The 16,326-nt window shown below is 32.6% G+C and overlaps 2 protein-coding genes across 3 annotated transcripts; both read left to right on the top strand.

The window, feature by feature from the left end:
• Positions 1 to 1,400: 1,400 nt before the first annotated feature.
• Positions 1,401 to 2,438, top strand: LOC110682836 (protein FAR1-RELATED SEQUENCE 1-like). The gene has a single exon (XM_021859182.1). It carries the CDS (start codon positions 1,401 to 1,403, stop codon positions 2,436 to 2,438), a length of 1,038 nt encoding a protein of 345 aa, XP_021714874.1.
• A 7,970-nt stretch (positions 2,439 to 10,408) lies between these two features.
• LOC110682776 (immune-associated nucleotide-binding protein 9-like) lies at positions 10,409 to 16,106 on the top strand. Of its 2 annotated transcripts, none has more exons than XM_021859109.1 (6): positions 10,409 to 10,572; positions 11,463 to 11,711; positions 12,482 to 12,759; positions 14,166 to 14,330; positions 14,414 to 14,548; positions 15,710 to 16,106. In XM_021859109.1, exons 2-6 carry the CDS (start codon positions 11,480 to 11,482, stop codon positions 15,920 to 15,922), a joined length of 1,023 nt encoding a protein of 340 aa, XP_021714801.1. In that variant the 5' UTR covers positions 10,409 to 10,572; positions 11,463 to 11,479; the 3' UTR covers positions 15,923 to 16,106. The 2 variants fall into 2 exon arrangements, with proteins under 2 accessions (XP_021714801.1, XP_021714800.1); XM_021859108.1 differs by lacking the exon at positions 10,409 to 10,572 and adding an exon at positions 10,627 to 10,744.
• Positions 16,107 to 16,326: the final 220 nt, after the last annotated feature.

The following is a 16,326-nucleotide window of genomic DNA, read 5'->3' as shown; positions in this document are numbered from 1 at the left end:
GTACTTATATGATGCTTGTTAAAGCTTTTCTGACATGCAAAGCCACTTTTAAGTAACATAGTTGCCTTTAGTGATAGTATAGTGATCTATTTTTTAAAATAACAGGTGAAAGTAATAACGATGAGATTAGTGGTTGGTTAGTAGGAAAAACTCGAGCAACACTTGCAGAAATACATGAATTGTATTGTCAACATGCTGTTGCAGTTGGTTTTAGTGTTAGAAAAGCAAAACAAACAAGCAAAATTGGAACTAAAGATATCATCACCAAAAAGTTCTTTGTATGTTCTGCAGCTGGATTAAGAAATTCTGGTAAAAAGAAGGAAAAATTGCAGAAGAACTCTTGACAGAGGAAAGTTCTTCAGTTAAAAAAAAAAACCAAGACAAAGTAGGAGAGTTCCAATAACAAGGACAAACTGTAATGCTTTGATAATAGCAAAATTGAATGAGGAGGGGAAATTTGAGATAGTTCAGCATGTGTTGGTGCACAATCATCCACTCACTAGACCACAATGGAACCATTTCCACCGTTTAGAGCGTGCAATGACTGGAATTAAAGGGCAAGTGATTGAGGCCATGCAAGAATCTAGACTAAGACCTATGGAATCCTTTAATTACATGTTAAATGAAGCTGGAGGAGAAGATTCTATTGGTCATACAGTGAAAGGCCACATGAATTATTGTTATAAACTGAAAATAAAGGCCATTGAAGGAGGAGATTCTCAAGTAGTTTGTGACAAATTACAGGAAGCTTATTCTGAGGACCCTAACTTCTTTTTCAGAGTAAGGTTGGATTCAGATGGAAGGGTTTGTAACTTGTTTTGGAGGGATTCCATGATGCTTGAAGATTACAAAATATATAGGGATGTCACTGTATTTGACACCACATATAGGACGAATCGTTACAACCTCATCTGAGCACCCTTTGTAGGAATAAACAACCACTGGAAGAACACTATGTTTGCTTGTTCTTTTATTGGTGATGAGACCACATATTCATTTGTAAGGCTATTTGAGACCTTCAAAAAGGCAATGGGTGGTAAATGTCCTGTCTCACTGTTTACAGACCAAGATGCAGCCATGGCAACAACAATACCAAAGGTAATTTCTAATTTTGAAGGAACTTTTTGAATACCACTACATCTAAATATGTTTGTACTAAAATTATATTTAGTTACCTCTATTTTAAATGCAGTAAACATTTTTGAAACTATAGTAACTGTATAAAAATGTGCAGGTATTTCCAAATACTAGACATAGATTATGTTTATGGCACTTGATTCAAAATGCTGTAACATACAAGATTTGGAGTTTTGAAGAGTGATGACACATTCAAAGCTGATTTCATGAAATGCTTGAGTGGTTGAATTACCAAAGCTCATTTTGAAGTATGTTGGGATTCAATGACGACAAAGTACAAACTGAAAAACAATATTTGGTTCAAAAGGTTATACTCACTAAAGCACAAGTGGTCAACAGCTCTAAGTAAGGACTTTTTCTTCGCGGGAATCTTGTCATCACAGAGAAGTGAGAGCACAAATCATGCAGTGGGATTCAAAGCAAACAAGAAAACAAGTTTGACAGAATTCTACAACATATTTCAGAAGACAGTGAAGACTTGGAGAAGGAATGAGGATTTTTATGAGTTCAATAGCATAAAATCAATTCCTACTTCAAGCTATCCAATGTCTGCCTTACTAAAACATGTTGCTGAGGTTAATACACATACATTATTCAGGGACTTTGAAGAAGAATTCAACCTAGCCATTGGATCTCAAACTAAACTTCTATTCATTAATGGAGGCAAAATGGTTTACCAAGTGTACATTGAAGGCAGAGATGGCACAACTCAAGAAGTAACTTATGCTCCAATTAACCAAACAATTCAATGTCCATGCAAGAATTTTGAAGAGTCGGGTTGGTTATGCTTTCATAGTCTTAGAATCTTACACATGCATTCTGTTGAAAAAATCCCAAAGCAATACATATCTTTCAGGTGGACTAAAATGGCTAAGGATAAAGTTTGGGAAAGCATGGAGGCAGAGCAAAGGATGAAGGGGGCATTAAACAGCTTCAGACCCTGGCGGCTACACATGGTGAGGAAGTATTATAGTTTAATCCTTAAGAGCCACAAGTTTGAACAAGCAAGGAAAGTCTTAGAAGAAAGCTTTGCAAAAGATTTAAGTGCAATTGATGAGATTATTTCTGTTATGAAGTCAACTGACAACCATTCTGAGAATACTACAGGTGTAGAAGAGAATTCAGAAGCAACTTCATCTAGTGTGGTTCAAGTACTAGACCCAGCTCGTGCAAAAACTAAAGGAGGCCAATCAAATAAAAAGATTCCAGGAATTTATGGCTACATGAAAAAGGGGAAGAGGAGGAAGCATAGAGAATTTGGTGCCAAAACACCAAATATTAATAATAAGTATATGCTTTAATAGTCTGAAGACATCAAATTTTATCTTAAGAACACCATATTTTATCATAGTAACCTGTATTGTTACATGGTTACCTTTTATTTATAATTTCATTCTTGGAAACTTTATATCTTTTAAGTACTTAAATTATATAGTGTCTTTTATGATTGACATAATGTCTTTTTTATGATATAGTGTCTTTTATGATTGACATAGTGTCCTTTGTTATCATATAGTGTGTTTTTAATTTGATCTTAATTGTACTTAATCCTTTTCAAACAAACAAGGAATAAAGCACATGAGTACTATAATACCTTATACCCAAAGCCTCCTTCTCTAAACATGTTGTTAATTGGCAGTTTGTTGTCCTACACGGAAGGCTCCTTTTAGTTGTTAAACCTATCTTGTTTCAATGTTTCCTGTGATCAACAGATAAGAAATCAAGAAAATGAAATGCTAAAATCTTATAACTAACTACTGATTATTATGATATAGTCTCTTTTATGATTAACATAGTAACCTTTAATTTGGAGATATATACTTCTTGGAATAGTAACCTTTTTTTAAAATATAGCGATCTTTATTTTAAAATAGTAATCTTTATTTAATACCCTTGTATTGTCACTTTATTACCATTAATTAACATAGTCCATAATTTTGACATAGTCACCTTTATATTTAGAACAGTAACCTTATTAATAAAATAGTGACTTTATTTTAACATATAGTGACCTATGATAATTAACATTAATTTAAAACATAGTTCTTAATTTTGACACTATAAAATATTGAAAACGAAGTGGCCTTTTTTTTTTTACCAAACAAAGACCTTATAAATAATATAGTGACTTTATTTTAACATATAGCTAGTGACCTATGATAACTACCATTAATTTAAAACATCGTCTTTAATTTTGACACTATAAAATAATGAAAACGAAGTGACCTTTTCACCAAACAAAGACCTTATAAATAATATAGTGACTTTATTTTAACATACAGTGACCTAAGATAACAGAGAACTTTAATAATTGAATTAAACAAACAATATACCATTTTCATAAAATATTGGCAAAAGCTTGTTTACACAAAATGAATATTTTTCCAATCTTCATTCAATAACCTACACAAAAGTTGAATGAATACTAATTAGCTATACAATCTTCAAAGTACTTTGCTTAGTTTCAGAAAATTATGATCACAACTAAGTTTAAAAATCAGTTACACAATGTTCTGACATCTTAAGCCTTTCCTTTCTTCTTCTTGTCTATAGTCAACTTCTTCTTATTCTTCCTCTGCTTAATCTCTTTCTTCCTTCTTTCTTCAACCTCTTTTGAAACACGCTGCCTATCAGGTTTGAATTCAGCCACCTTACCAATTATATTTGATCTAGCTTCATTCATATCAAATAACACTAAAGATGCAGCAATTTGAATCCGGAAAATCTTCCTATTTGAAGCCTACAAAAGTAAATAATCAATATAAGATATTGTGATATTACTTAAAAGAAATAAAACAAATAATTTAAAAGGGATAGAATCATAACTGTTTTTAAAATTTCACATTTAAACTCATCAGCTCCATTGAATAAAAGCGTACTCATTATAGTATAAACACCAGAATCTGAATTATCTTTGCTTGATCTCCAATTCAAAGTAGGAAACTCCAAAGCATAGTCAACCATAGCTCCAAATTGAGTAAGCTTTTGATCAAAGAAGGTACTGATCATATTACACTAGCAAAAAAGCATATAATCAAATCACAATCACATTAAATGATCTATTAAGAGTCATTATAACAACCATGCTGCAACTTTATGATACAATCTATTCGACTTTTGTCTCAGTTACAACTATAAAAATGACACTTCACAAACTCACAATGCTAGTTTCACATGTAAACTAGTTTAAAATTTGTCCAAATCCCAATTCCTAAAACTCACAATCAAAACCTTTAGACAAGAAAATAGTGAGAATATGGAAGAGTGAGAAAGTAATACCAAGAGACTAGATAACTTTTTCAAGAAGTTACGACCATCCTCATCATAATTAAGATTATCAATATAATAAACTGAATTTTTCCTTCAGTCAAATTCACCACAAATAAGCAATAGTGATTGCCACAAAGACAAGGTGAAAATATCTGCAATAATGATACCACAACTAGTAATAAAAAAAACACATATAGATTCCATTTTTGATATTATAGTGACTCCTTTTAAAAATATACTACTAATTTCCAGCCACTCTGAGGTCTAGGTTATATGTTGTATTGCGCCATTGGTGATTTTATTGCTTCCGTATTACAACAATCATCAGTTTCAAAAAAATACATTAGCAACCATGTTCAATAATGAACATTATTCTGCCACTTAGTCAAGGAAATTAAGCAATTTTGTTCTTGTTGCTGTGAAACCTGATCTAAAGGATGCACTATATGACATAAATATACCCTCTCTAGATCATGCCTTGCCAAACTAATTTTAACTATTACACCTCCAACTCTTAAGCTTACTGCCATGTAGGCCCCTTTTAGAGCCTTTGACCTACTCCACAAGGCCAGGCTACACGGAAAATGAAAGCCCCTTCCAGCTACACTCCTTTTTATATTGTTTATGCTGAACTGATACAGTTAAAAACTTACAAGATCTGGCCCTAACTTGCTATATTCTCTGTGGATTGAAAACTGGACTACTCAGTAAGTAGTTCTTATTATTAATGATATCACTAATCTTTTCAGTTATAATCTAGACTTTCTAAGAGTATTTTACAATAGGCACTCTAATTTAAATAAAGGTATCTACAACATAAAAAAAGGGAACAATATTTTTCAAAGCATAAAAAACAGAAAGTATTACCAGCTCCACTTCTAACAAATCAAAATTATTGCAAGCTATTTTCATCCACTCCACCAATTCTTGATAAACATTGTCCACTAGTTGTGAATTTTCATCACTGCCGGCAGCTTCTACTATTGTAACCTTCATAATGTTTAAACAAATAAAAAAATAAGTGAAAAGTATAAGCATGTATAAACATTAAAATAATTAAACAACTCACACTAATTGAAGAACCAAAGTACAATTTTCGAGGTCCATCCTTAAGACATTTCTGATTTTCATTGAGAAGCAATGCCCAGCAGTCCAAAATACTACTGCTCATGATTTCAGAAGGCTCTCCTAATGTGTAGAAGTCTTGCCTTTGAATCAAATATGATTTTCGTGAAAAAAAATACCAACAGTTCACTGTGTCAAAGAGTATAAAATAAGAATTAAAAAGGTGTTTCATAAATAAATAAATAAGAGAAAATCAATGTAATCAAACAAAAGATTACTTACTTAGGAGCAAAACAAGAATCATTGATAATGCAATAGTCAATAATCTCTAGGACTAATGGATCCAATAGCTTCATTTCCTTGTTATTTGACTTCAAAAAGTGTGAAATAACTATAAGCTTTTCATCAGATTTCCAATTTAAAGAAATCGAACACCTGGACCCTCCATTTGTAAGAATATTTTCAAAACCAAACACAGGCAAAGTGCCTCTAATTTCCTCCCTCCCGTCATTTGTTTTGTTGTGGTCAAATGTAGAAACTTGATCCAACACCTCGGGCATTTTTGTCACCCAAATAGCAAGTTCAGAGTTCTCATCAATCACAGATTTAACTTGAGGATCCAAAAAAAACTGATCATCCTGAGACACATTAATACCAGGAGCATTGTTGGTCTCATTGCGGCGTGAAAGAAGAATCTGTTTTATCTTGCCATTGTAAAAACAAGAAATCACATTCATATCTCTTTTCATGAACAAATATTGTTCATGAACGGGCTGCAAAGACATTAAAAAATCATGTATAAATATTTAAATAATATCCAATAACTAAAAAAAAAAAAAAGAATAAAAGTCAGCTACTCCTTACATCAATAACAGCCGAATGGATCACTTGCTCTGACATCGAACCTAGTGGGAGAATGAACTTTAATGTACCAGGTACATCATTACCCCCTGACATTATCAACATTCCACATACTTCCCCTTGTAGTACCCACATGAGCATCCTGAAACTTCAGCTTACCACTAACCACTAACAGGATACACATCATAGAGTAAAATCCCACACCCAAAACTTTTCGACAATTTTTCCTTCTTAATTCTGTCCCTAATCAACTCATCATTCCAATGTTGAATTAAGGTACTTAATTCAACATTCCTAAATTTCAACCTATGAAAGTAAATAATCTCCAACATCAAAATACAACCACAACAGTTCTGAATTTCTCCTTTTTTGGTAACTTTTAACACCTTCACACGGTTTTTCAAGAACATATTTACACCAATTCAAATTCTTAATTTGTCCAACGTCATCAAATGCCTTAGCAATCCTAAGATCAGCGGCTCTGTTAGAAGTAGGAGCTAAAAATGAGGATACTGCATGCATAACAAAGAGTAGCTTAAACTCATCTCCACCTTGACCTAAAGTAGGTATCCTATCCTCTAACAAATTAAGTGGAATTTGGTCATTTTCATCTGTCAACCCAAAATTCAACCTCCAATTATGTTTGAAAACAAAGTCAGGATTATTTTTATTAGAAGATCGAGGTATCTCCTCAACATTTTTGGGGTTCAAAGGAAGATAAAACACATCATACACATCATACTCAGTCACCACAAACTCCTTACTATTATCAATTGAAAACATGCAGCTACCACAGTCAAAACAATCAATTAGCCACCTATACATACTAGTAGGATTCCTTTTCAACTATAATGATAACAACCCTCCAAAGCCAACTTCATTCACAGAAATTTTTTGATCATCAGTAAACTTAGACATCATGTCAACCAATTGCAAAGGCCTACATTTAGTTTTAAATGGCCGCAATCTACAAAATAGAAATAAAAATGCATAGTCACACAAACATGCATGTTGAATCTAACTTTTTAAGAACACTCCAAAGTAAACAAAGTTACTTACGTAGGTACATCACCACCAGCTTCACCAGCTTCAACTATTGATTTCTTCTTTCTTATCCTTTGCCTCTTAACACGAACAAGAGCAGTAGCTTCAACGCTAGGTTCGGGTTCATCTTCACGAGTTATCTTTTGCGGAGATGAAGGTGAACCAGTTGCAGGAACTTGATGCTCATGGAACTCTCTAGAAACATCTTATTCAGTAACATTCTTTTTCTTTTTTAGCTCTAGTATTCTTCTTCAAGCCTTTGGAAACATTTGTATACAAAAGAAATCAAAATGTAAATTATAGTGACCTTACTGAAACAATAGTGACCAGAAAATTTAAGACCGTGACATGTCATTGTAAAGTGCACGTTTATGCAGCATATATGATACACATGGAGCACTAAAAACAGAACCAAAAATAATCAGCAATGCTACTTTTAAAAAAAAATTGAACAGTTAACATGCATGATAATCAGATGCGAACAATTGGTTATATGAAAGCAATTTGTAGCAGGTTATGTGGTCCAGCACAGAAGAATATAGAAAAGCTCCTTTCATATCTTAAGAGATCAATAAACAATATATCATCAATACACTAGATAATTCTACTAACAAAATATGGTAAACATACTTCCAACTAAACTGAGACATGCTCATTCAATCTAGCAACTTAGAATGGTAAAAAAAAATATTTTAAAAATGGCCCTTCCCTTGTAAAAGAGAAATCATAAACAAGATACAGGCACTCAACCAGTATTATGATTGAATAAACAGCTAGTAAAGAATCTGGTTTCTAAATTGTCACTGAATAATATCATAAACTTTATTCAAACAATTTCAAGCATTAAGCATCAATCCACCATTCCAAAAAATAGGCAAATTTTCCAAATTATTGAATTACAAATGGAGGTGGGAAGATTTAAGCTTATGACGTATCGTACATAAGTCCTTAGTTTTACCTAATAAGCCAAGGCCTCATCAGTTGGACAATTTTTATTGTTATTGAATATAAATCTCAATTCACAAATCATACGTGACTCTATACACTATCGTTTATGGTAAACTTTAAGCAAAAGTACAACAATATCTTTGATAAGATAGACTATCAAGTTAGTAACATATATAATCCCTCCACCTCCATCCTAAAGGAAAGCATGATTTTTCACTTACACATATATAAGTAATTAAGCATGCACTTTGGTCATGGATTAGTCTTATGATATATACTAGAATTGCAACTTAGATGGCATATAGGAAACATATTGATATCAGAGTTACATTCTAATTAACAAGTTGTTACTTGTTAGTACTACAGGAACCGATTGCTAGGCAATCACAATCAAGTGAGAGTTAGCTAGTTTCATCTTTATACTTTTCTAAACTACTAACTAGATACATTAGACAAACATATAATCTATAAAAATTACTATCCCAAAACATTTATATATATCATAAAGTAGCAAACAACAATTAGTCAACTCAAAATTGCACAAATCATCATCGAGAACAACACATTATCAATAAAATTGAATGAGAAAACAAAAAACAATCAAAATTGAACGAAATAAGAATCGAACATTGCAAAACCCTAGATCTTCACTACGAAACAAACTTCAAACAAAAATTCATGCAAATAGTTTCAATTAAAGAAAAACAACAATTAATCAGCTCAAAATTACACAAATCTTCATCGAGAACAACACATTATCAATAAAATTGAATGAGAAAACAGAAAACAATCAAAATTGAAAGAAATAAGAATCGAACATTGCAAAACCCTAGATCTTTACTACGAAACAAAATTCAAACAAAAATTCATACAAATAGTTTCAATTAAAGAAAAACAACAAATAATCAGCTCAAAATTACACAAATCATCATCGACAACAACACATTATCAATAAAATTGAATGAGAAAACAAAAAACAATCAAAATTGAACGGAATAACAATCGAACATCGCAAAACCCTAGAAAAAAACAAAATTCAAAATTCAAACAAAAATTCATGCAAATAGTTTCAATTTAAGAAAAACAACAATTAATCAGCTCAAAATTGCAGAAAAAAAGAGATAAACAAAGATTACCAGAAGGTGGTGGTTCGTCGACTTTTGTAGCCGAAGAACGAAGGCCACGTTTTCGTTGAAATGTAGCACCTCCTCTGGTTCTCGCCATTGAAGTAGTCGAGCTGAAGCGAGAGAAAATGCAAGAAGGGAAGAGAGAGAAAGTGTCAGATTGTTTGTGAAAATAAAGGAAAGAATTAATTTGGAGCAATTAATTTGTAAGAAATAAGTTGGGAGAGTAATGGCTTGGCTGAGTGAGTAAAGTCACGTGAGATATTTGGTCCACAATAATGTTATTGTGGACCAGGTTTATTTAAGAAAAATTACCCCATCCAAACCCACTACTACTTTTTTTTTATTATATCTTTCCTCTTACATTCATTATTTTTCAATAAAGTATTAACCCAACTATCTTTCTTTTACAATTTTTTAATACTCCAACTGCCCTACTTACCTCTTATTTTATTTAAGTCAATTAAATTGCCTAAAAATATGTGCCGGTCAAACTGTAACACTTAAAAAAACACGGAGGGAGTATATATATATGTATTACTAGCTAGATACATTCAACATATATTTGTTTTTTTCAATATATTTAGTTTAACATATATATTGGGTAACCAAGTACCCCAACCGGTTCCGAGTTCAAATAATTGAGAATTGGAATTCCAACCGGTTCCTTAATTTATTATCCAAAATTGGAACCATCGAGTCCAATCTCGGTTCTGCCAATTATGGTTTCGAACCCGTCGGTTCCTAACCAATTTTGGTTTCATTTTTGGGTATCCGGAATTTTTGCTCAACCCTACACGTACACGTACACTTACACGGCTACACGGTATATCCGGATATATTTTTGCAAAAGATCTAATGAGGACATTTTGGGATTTTTTTTTTTTTTACAACAATTTCGGGAAAATATATGATATCATAATTCCGCAAAATTCTATAACAATCTTAGCAGTTGCGATAAAATTTGGTATGATAAAACTTTTTACCCACTCCATGTTAAGCTAATCCTAGTAAAACAAAATTTATCCAATTCTTCTTCAAATTTGATAAAAATACCAAGACGCATTCAGATTTGTCTTTTTACATTCCTTCACATTCAAGGGTTTTTCCTAATTCTTCTCTGGTGAGTTTTACCCTTTCTTCTGCATCAATCTTCCCCAATTCCTCTCTCTTTAACTTTCCTGCTCATTCCAATCTTCTCTTATATAAATTGCATCAAAATTGCTGTTATTTATAGGGTTTTTATTTATTTATTTATTTATATTTTTAATTTTGCTTCTGAATTTTTATTATGGGTATGTAATTATATTGATTAGTTTTTATATTACAAATTATGTTCTTTGATTGCTTTTTTTTCTTTTTCTTTTGTGAATTTAGATTCTTCCATTAATTAGAAATCTGAGTTGAATTGGGGTTTTTGATCGTTTTGTGATCATAGTGAATTAGGGTTTTTCGTTTGATTGTGTAATTTTGTGGGTTTTGGCTGTGTTTGGTTTAGTTAATGGAATTTTATTTGTGCAGAAGTATTTAGTGATGATCTATGAGATTTTTTTTTTCTTCTTCTCTTGATGTTTTATTCCAAACCAAACTCTTCCTTCTGGGAGAATTGTATTGCTTTTTGATGATCGCAATGTGATTAACTTGTTGAAAATTCTGATCAATTTTTGTAATCTAGCTGAAAATTTTGATTTTTAATTGTAAGATTTTTGTTTTTTTTCGAGGGTTTTAACAATTGTTAGGTTTTTAATTGTTTTTTAGTTAGATGATTTGCTCTCCTTCCTTTCCACAAACTTCTTCCTACTTTGCTTTCCTAGTCGTTCGACAAAGTATTTATGTTTATGTAACGGCGGGAATAATATAATTTTTACTTTTTGATGATAGTCCGTGAATAATTTACATGGGTTTAGTTTTGATGAGTTTGATTGAGATATTATATTGAACGTGAAATGCTTTTCTTTTGCATTGATTGATATTGAAAGCAGGCTCTTAAGGTGGGATTATACCTTTTTGCAGATATACAAATTGATAGAATGGGTGGAAGCTCAATTGAGGATGATTGGGACTTTCCTTCCCTATCAAATGGGGCTCGGACTATTGTTTTGGTTGGACGTACCGGTAATGGAAAGAGTGCAACTGGAAATAGCATCCTTGGAAGAAAGGCATATAAATCTAGAGCCAGCTCATCTGGTGTTACTAGCACCTCTGAACTCCAATCTACCATGCTTAAAGATGGACAAGTTATCAATGTAATTGACACACCTGGTATGTGATGTCAAATGTGTTTTTTTTTTTTTTAAATATATTATTTAATTTATAATTTTTACTTGTTGGGTTTTATGGATGCAATTTTGTCAATTGAGTAGAGAATATATTAATCTTGCCCACCCAAAATTCAAAAATACTTGTATAAATCATGCATTGGTGCCAATATACTACGTATTAAATTTGGGATGCCATTTGTTTGTTTGTTTTAGCATTTATCATTTAGACTGGAACACAGGTTTCTTCTCTAAAAAGTGCATAAGCTCCTTTTTTTTTAAAATGAAGAGTGAAATTTTTAGTCTATTGAATCACTCAGGTTCCTCTCTTTTTAGTCTATTGAACTTCGTATTATTCCTCGAAAAAAATTCATATATAGCAAATATTTTGTGTACACATGTTTTTCCTCTCTTTTTATCCCCCTTACCCTTCCATTTATAAAACTATCAAAATTTTGTTTTTGTATCCTCATTTTGGGTTTTCTATTTTACACTGCCCCTGTTTTTGGCTCACTATGTTTTAACTTATTTTTAATCCACTTCATTATATCACTTTTCTTTCTTTATTACATATTTTGTGGATGGTTTTTTATGACGATTCATGTTAGCCGGCTACGACTTTGTTGTTATAAAAAATTTGTATAATTTTTCTTTTTAAATTTTGTAATTCTTGAGTTGTTGTTGATTTATATTTTTATTTACCTTTTTACTATGATATATTAAACAAAGTTGTGTATGCACTATTCTAAATAAGATGTTCGTGTGGAACTGTAGGGCTCTTTGACTTTTCTGTTGGACCTGAATTTATCGGCAAAGAGATCGTTAAATGTATTGAGTTGGCTAAGGATGGGATACATGCTATACTTGTCGTGTTCTCTGTGAGAACACGTTTCTCTAGAGAAGAGGAAGCGGCGTTGCAAAGCTTGCAAACAGTCTTTGGCCCCAAAATTACTGACTACATGATAGTAGTGTTTACGGGAGGTGATGAGCTTGAAGATGATGATGAAACTCTGGAGCAATATTTGGGTCGTGAGTGTCCAGAGCCTTTGAAGGTAATTTGGCATATGTGCTTTTGCTTGATTTAATAATTATCTTTGTCCAGTTCTTCAGGCTTGTCACATTGCTTGTTCCAATTGTACATATAGTATAGTCTCAGTCTCTATTATTTCCTGTTGGAGGGAGTATAATTACAGACGTTTACCTAAATTTATTAGATTTTATACGGAAATTATTTCTATAATTTTGTATACTACTCATACCAGTGAAGAAGGTGAACTTAAATAGAAGCTAGAGCCCTAGAAATAAACTTTGCACTCTTTAAAACTTGCACTGTTTTATCGGTTGATTTAGTACATGTATAAAGTCTGTAAGCATGCAATATTTTACTTGCTCCTTGCATGCATAAATTTTGTAAATGTGAATGTTAGATGATTGAATGTAAAATTCCTCTGAATTTTACATGATGTCATGCATGTGTAAAAGTTAATCACTTCTTTAGATATTGGATAAAAACCTATCAATTAAACCTATTATTTTTCTTGGTCTAAGGGCATTTTTCTCAGTAATCTGATTCAAGGTTGGTATAACTTACTTTGAAGTAGCTGTCACATGCCTACATTTATAGAAGATCTTGGGGATTATGCAGTAACTTTAATCCTTTTTTTTTTGTTGCTCTCTATGATAGATGTACTGAGGTAGTCACTCGTTTAAACTCACAAGTCACAACACTCCTTTTTTGTCATCTTTTTGTTCCAACAAGGAACAGGGTTAATTAGATTACTCGGTTTAGGGTTTACAGCTTGTCGGAAATTTCTTTCCTTCTAGTTAGCTGGATAGTGTATGGGACTCCTACAATAGATAATGTTTTGGAAAATCTACAAGTGCTCTTTATTTTTATTTTATTTTTGGTTACCTTATTATGCTTCATAATAAGCTATGTCCACATTATTAATCTTTGAATCGTCAAAGTTCCAACTGATCTTAGAGTCACTGCAGTGATCAGGTCAGCTAGGTGGCTCGGGTGAGAAGGTGAATTTAGATTAGTTACCTTTTTCTTGTAGTTTTTGTGTTACCACTGTCATGATCAGGTTGGCTAGGTGGCTCTTTAGAGTCTGAATTAGATTTGCTAATTTATCTTGCAAATACTTATTTATTTATTTATTTATTTTTTTAATAAGAAATTAAAACTAATTATGGAAGCTAAGCTAAAGTGACGCTTTGTAGTTAAGTTATATGTTTAACAGATCTACACTTTAAGTCATCCTAGAGGCAATCTAGTATCAACAAATGTTTGAGGGTAGCGTTCTGAAATTATATTTTTCCCTTTTTAGCCACAAATGGCTCTTATTCTCTCAAGTGGTCATGGTGCTAGGTGAAATTTGCCTGGTGTTACATAATAAAGTCTGCTTGATTTACAGAATGTTCACGTTGATTCTAATACTTTATTTTATATTTGCAGAAAATTCTTGACGTTTCTAAGAATCGCTGTGTTCTTTTTGATAACAAAACGAAAGATATTGCGAAGAAGGAGCAACAAGTTCAGAGGCTTCTTCAACTAGTTGACAAGGTCTCTGAAGCGAATGGACGGAGACCTTACACAGATGAGTTGTTTAAGGAACTGAAGGTGAGGATTTTTTATGCTAATTATGTTGTCTCTTTTCTGTTGTAGTCATGATAGCCTTTTAACTATTGCACCTCATTGTACAGGAAGGAGCAATGAAACTCCGTCGCCAAGAAAAAGATGTTGACTCTTTACAAGGTTATGATAAAGTAGAGATATCTGCATTGAAGGAGCAGATGCATAAAACATATGAGGAACAACTCAAGCGGATAACTGAAATGGTTTGATCTTCTTTCCTGTTTGGCATTTGAGTTGACAATTATTTTTTGATAGTTAGTTGATGTCCGAGATCAGTTGGTTTTATGTGTTGCTTATGTTTTGAATTCCAGTTTTTAGTAATATTTATATTATAAGTATGTGACCAAAGTTTATTTAGTAGAAAATGCCCTATAATAGGATTAGGTATGATTTTTGAATTGGACATAATTGACTTATCTAATACGTAGTACAATCTTGATGTCAAGATACATGAAATTTTTTTTTTCTTCTGTAAACCTGCCACCCTTGTCACAGTTTTAAGGAATGGAACAGAGAAGGTAAATAGACAAGTAACTTAAAATTACTTGACACTGATAAAAGAGAAGAATTGGGTTATTAAGGTTGTTTTACAAAATGTGTGCAGACTGAAGAGGGTATGTTGCAAGTGTAAAAAAAAAAAAGAACAAGAAATATGAAGTATCTAATGGTGTTGAAAACTTTCCTGCTGTCTTGTATATGCACCCTACCTCTGTAAGCTATGAGTATGTACAGTAAATATAGATTATCTCAGCCTTCTATGAGAATGATTGCTCTGTGACTTTATCTGAAAGCTGTGACTAACTTGGCATCAAGTGTGCCAATTTTTAGAAAGGGGGGGGGGGGGGGGACACTATCTCATAGGAATATTGTTATTACCTTGATGGAAGCTTCAAGGTATTTGTGATTTCAGTATCTTATCTGCGCTTGAAGCTTCATTTATCCTAACATCTTATCTGGGCTATAGCCAATTAGATGATGAGTTTTCTGGCAGGGTTGAGACTTGAGATGTAACAGTGCTTGCTGGAGTGTTTGAATATTGTGAATTTCAGTTCCATTGAGTAACATCTTTTCGTATCAAGTTTATACCTGATAAGTTTATTTATTTGGAGTTGGAGACTCACTCCTCCCTCTTTGATTATATTTATTATATTATTTATTTTAATTTATAAAGAAGTGTTGATTGTACACATGACAGTTGTAGGCTTGGTAGCAATTGATTGATGGTTGATTGAATTTAGAATAATATTAACCAGGGTCATTGATTTTGAAGATGAACCTCTTGAAGTCTCTTTTGCTCAAATTCTCACCCATAGCCTTGTTTCTACACGAGATAGCTGTAAATTATGTTTTTTTTTCGTGTGTAGGTTGAAATGAAGCTGAAAGAGACAACTCAAAGACTGGAACAACAGTTGGCCCAGGAGCATGCTGCAAGGGTGCAGGCTGAAAAGTCAGCCCTTGCTGCGCAGGCAAAATCAAATGATGAGATTCGAAAGCTTCGGGAGAACTTAGAGAGGGCAAAGCAGGAAACTGAGGAGCTCAGGAAGCAGGCTGCTAGTGGCAAGTGTGCCATTCTTTGATATGGCTTCTGACCATAGTACCATACGTTATTAATCTATTTTGAGGCAGATAAAACTCCATTCTAAGTATTTGATAACTATGGATTGTGGCATGTGTATATATATATATTTTCTTGTCATGGTTGATGGATTAAGTATTGCAAATATTTGGTATCAAGCAAATGAAGTGTTTTCCCCCCTTTAATGTGCTGTTTTATTTTCTGCACATCATCTTTTATATATTGTAGGTATGCTCTCTTACATCAAACTCTGAAGCTAATTCATATGAAGCTCTCAAAATCAACAGAAAGATTTTGAGATCACATTGGCAGAACAATAGACAGTCATCGTCAATTTGTCGTCACATCTAGAATGAAAAGATAATTCAGGCAGGCGAATACGGAGAATTCTTGGACTCTAACTAT

Source organism: Chenopodium quinoa, unplaced genomic scaffold (assembly GCF_001683475.1).
Source record: "Chenopodium quinoa cultivar QQ74 unplaced genomic scaffold, ASM168347v1, whole genome shotgun sequence".
Taxonomy (NCBI): domain Eukaryota; kingdom Viridiplantae; phylum Streptophyta; class Magnoliopsida; order Caryophyllales; family Amaranthaceae; genus Chenopodium; species Chenopodium quinoa.
The sequence above is the reverse complement of the archived record's forward strand: the minus strand, read 5'-3'. Positions and strand labels throughout refer to the sequence as shown.

Coding starts and splice junctions, on each gene's coding strand:
- LOC110682776 (XM_021859108.1), top strand. Junction 12,760..14,165: donor AGTGTCCAGAGCCTTTGAAG/GTAATTTGGCAT, acceptor TTATATTTGCAG/AAAATTCTTGACGTTTCTAA. Junction 14,331..14,413: donor AGTTGTTTAAGGAACTGAAG/GTGAGGATTTTT, acceptor CTCATTGTACAG/GAAGGAGCAATGAAACTCCG.
- LOC110682836 (XM_021859182.1), top strand. CDS start 1,401: ATGACGACAAAGTACAAACTGAAAAACAATATTTGGTTCAAAAGGTTA.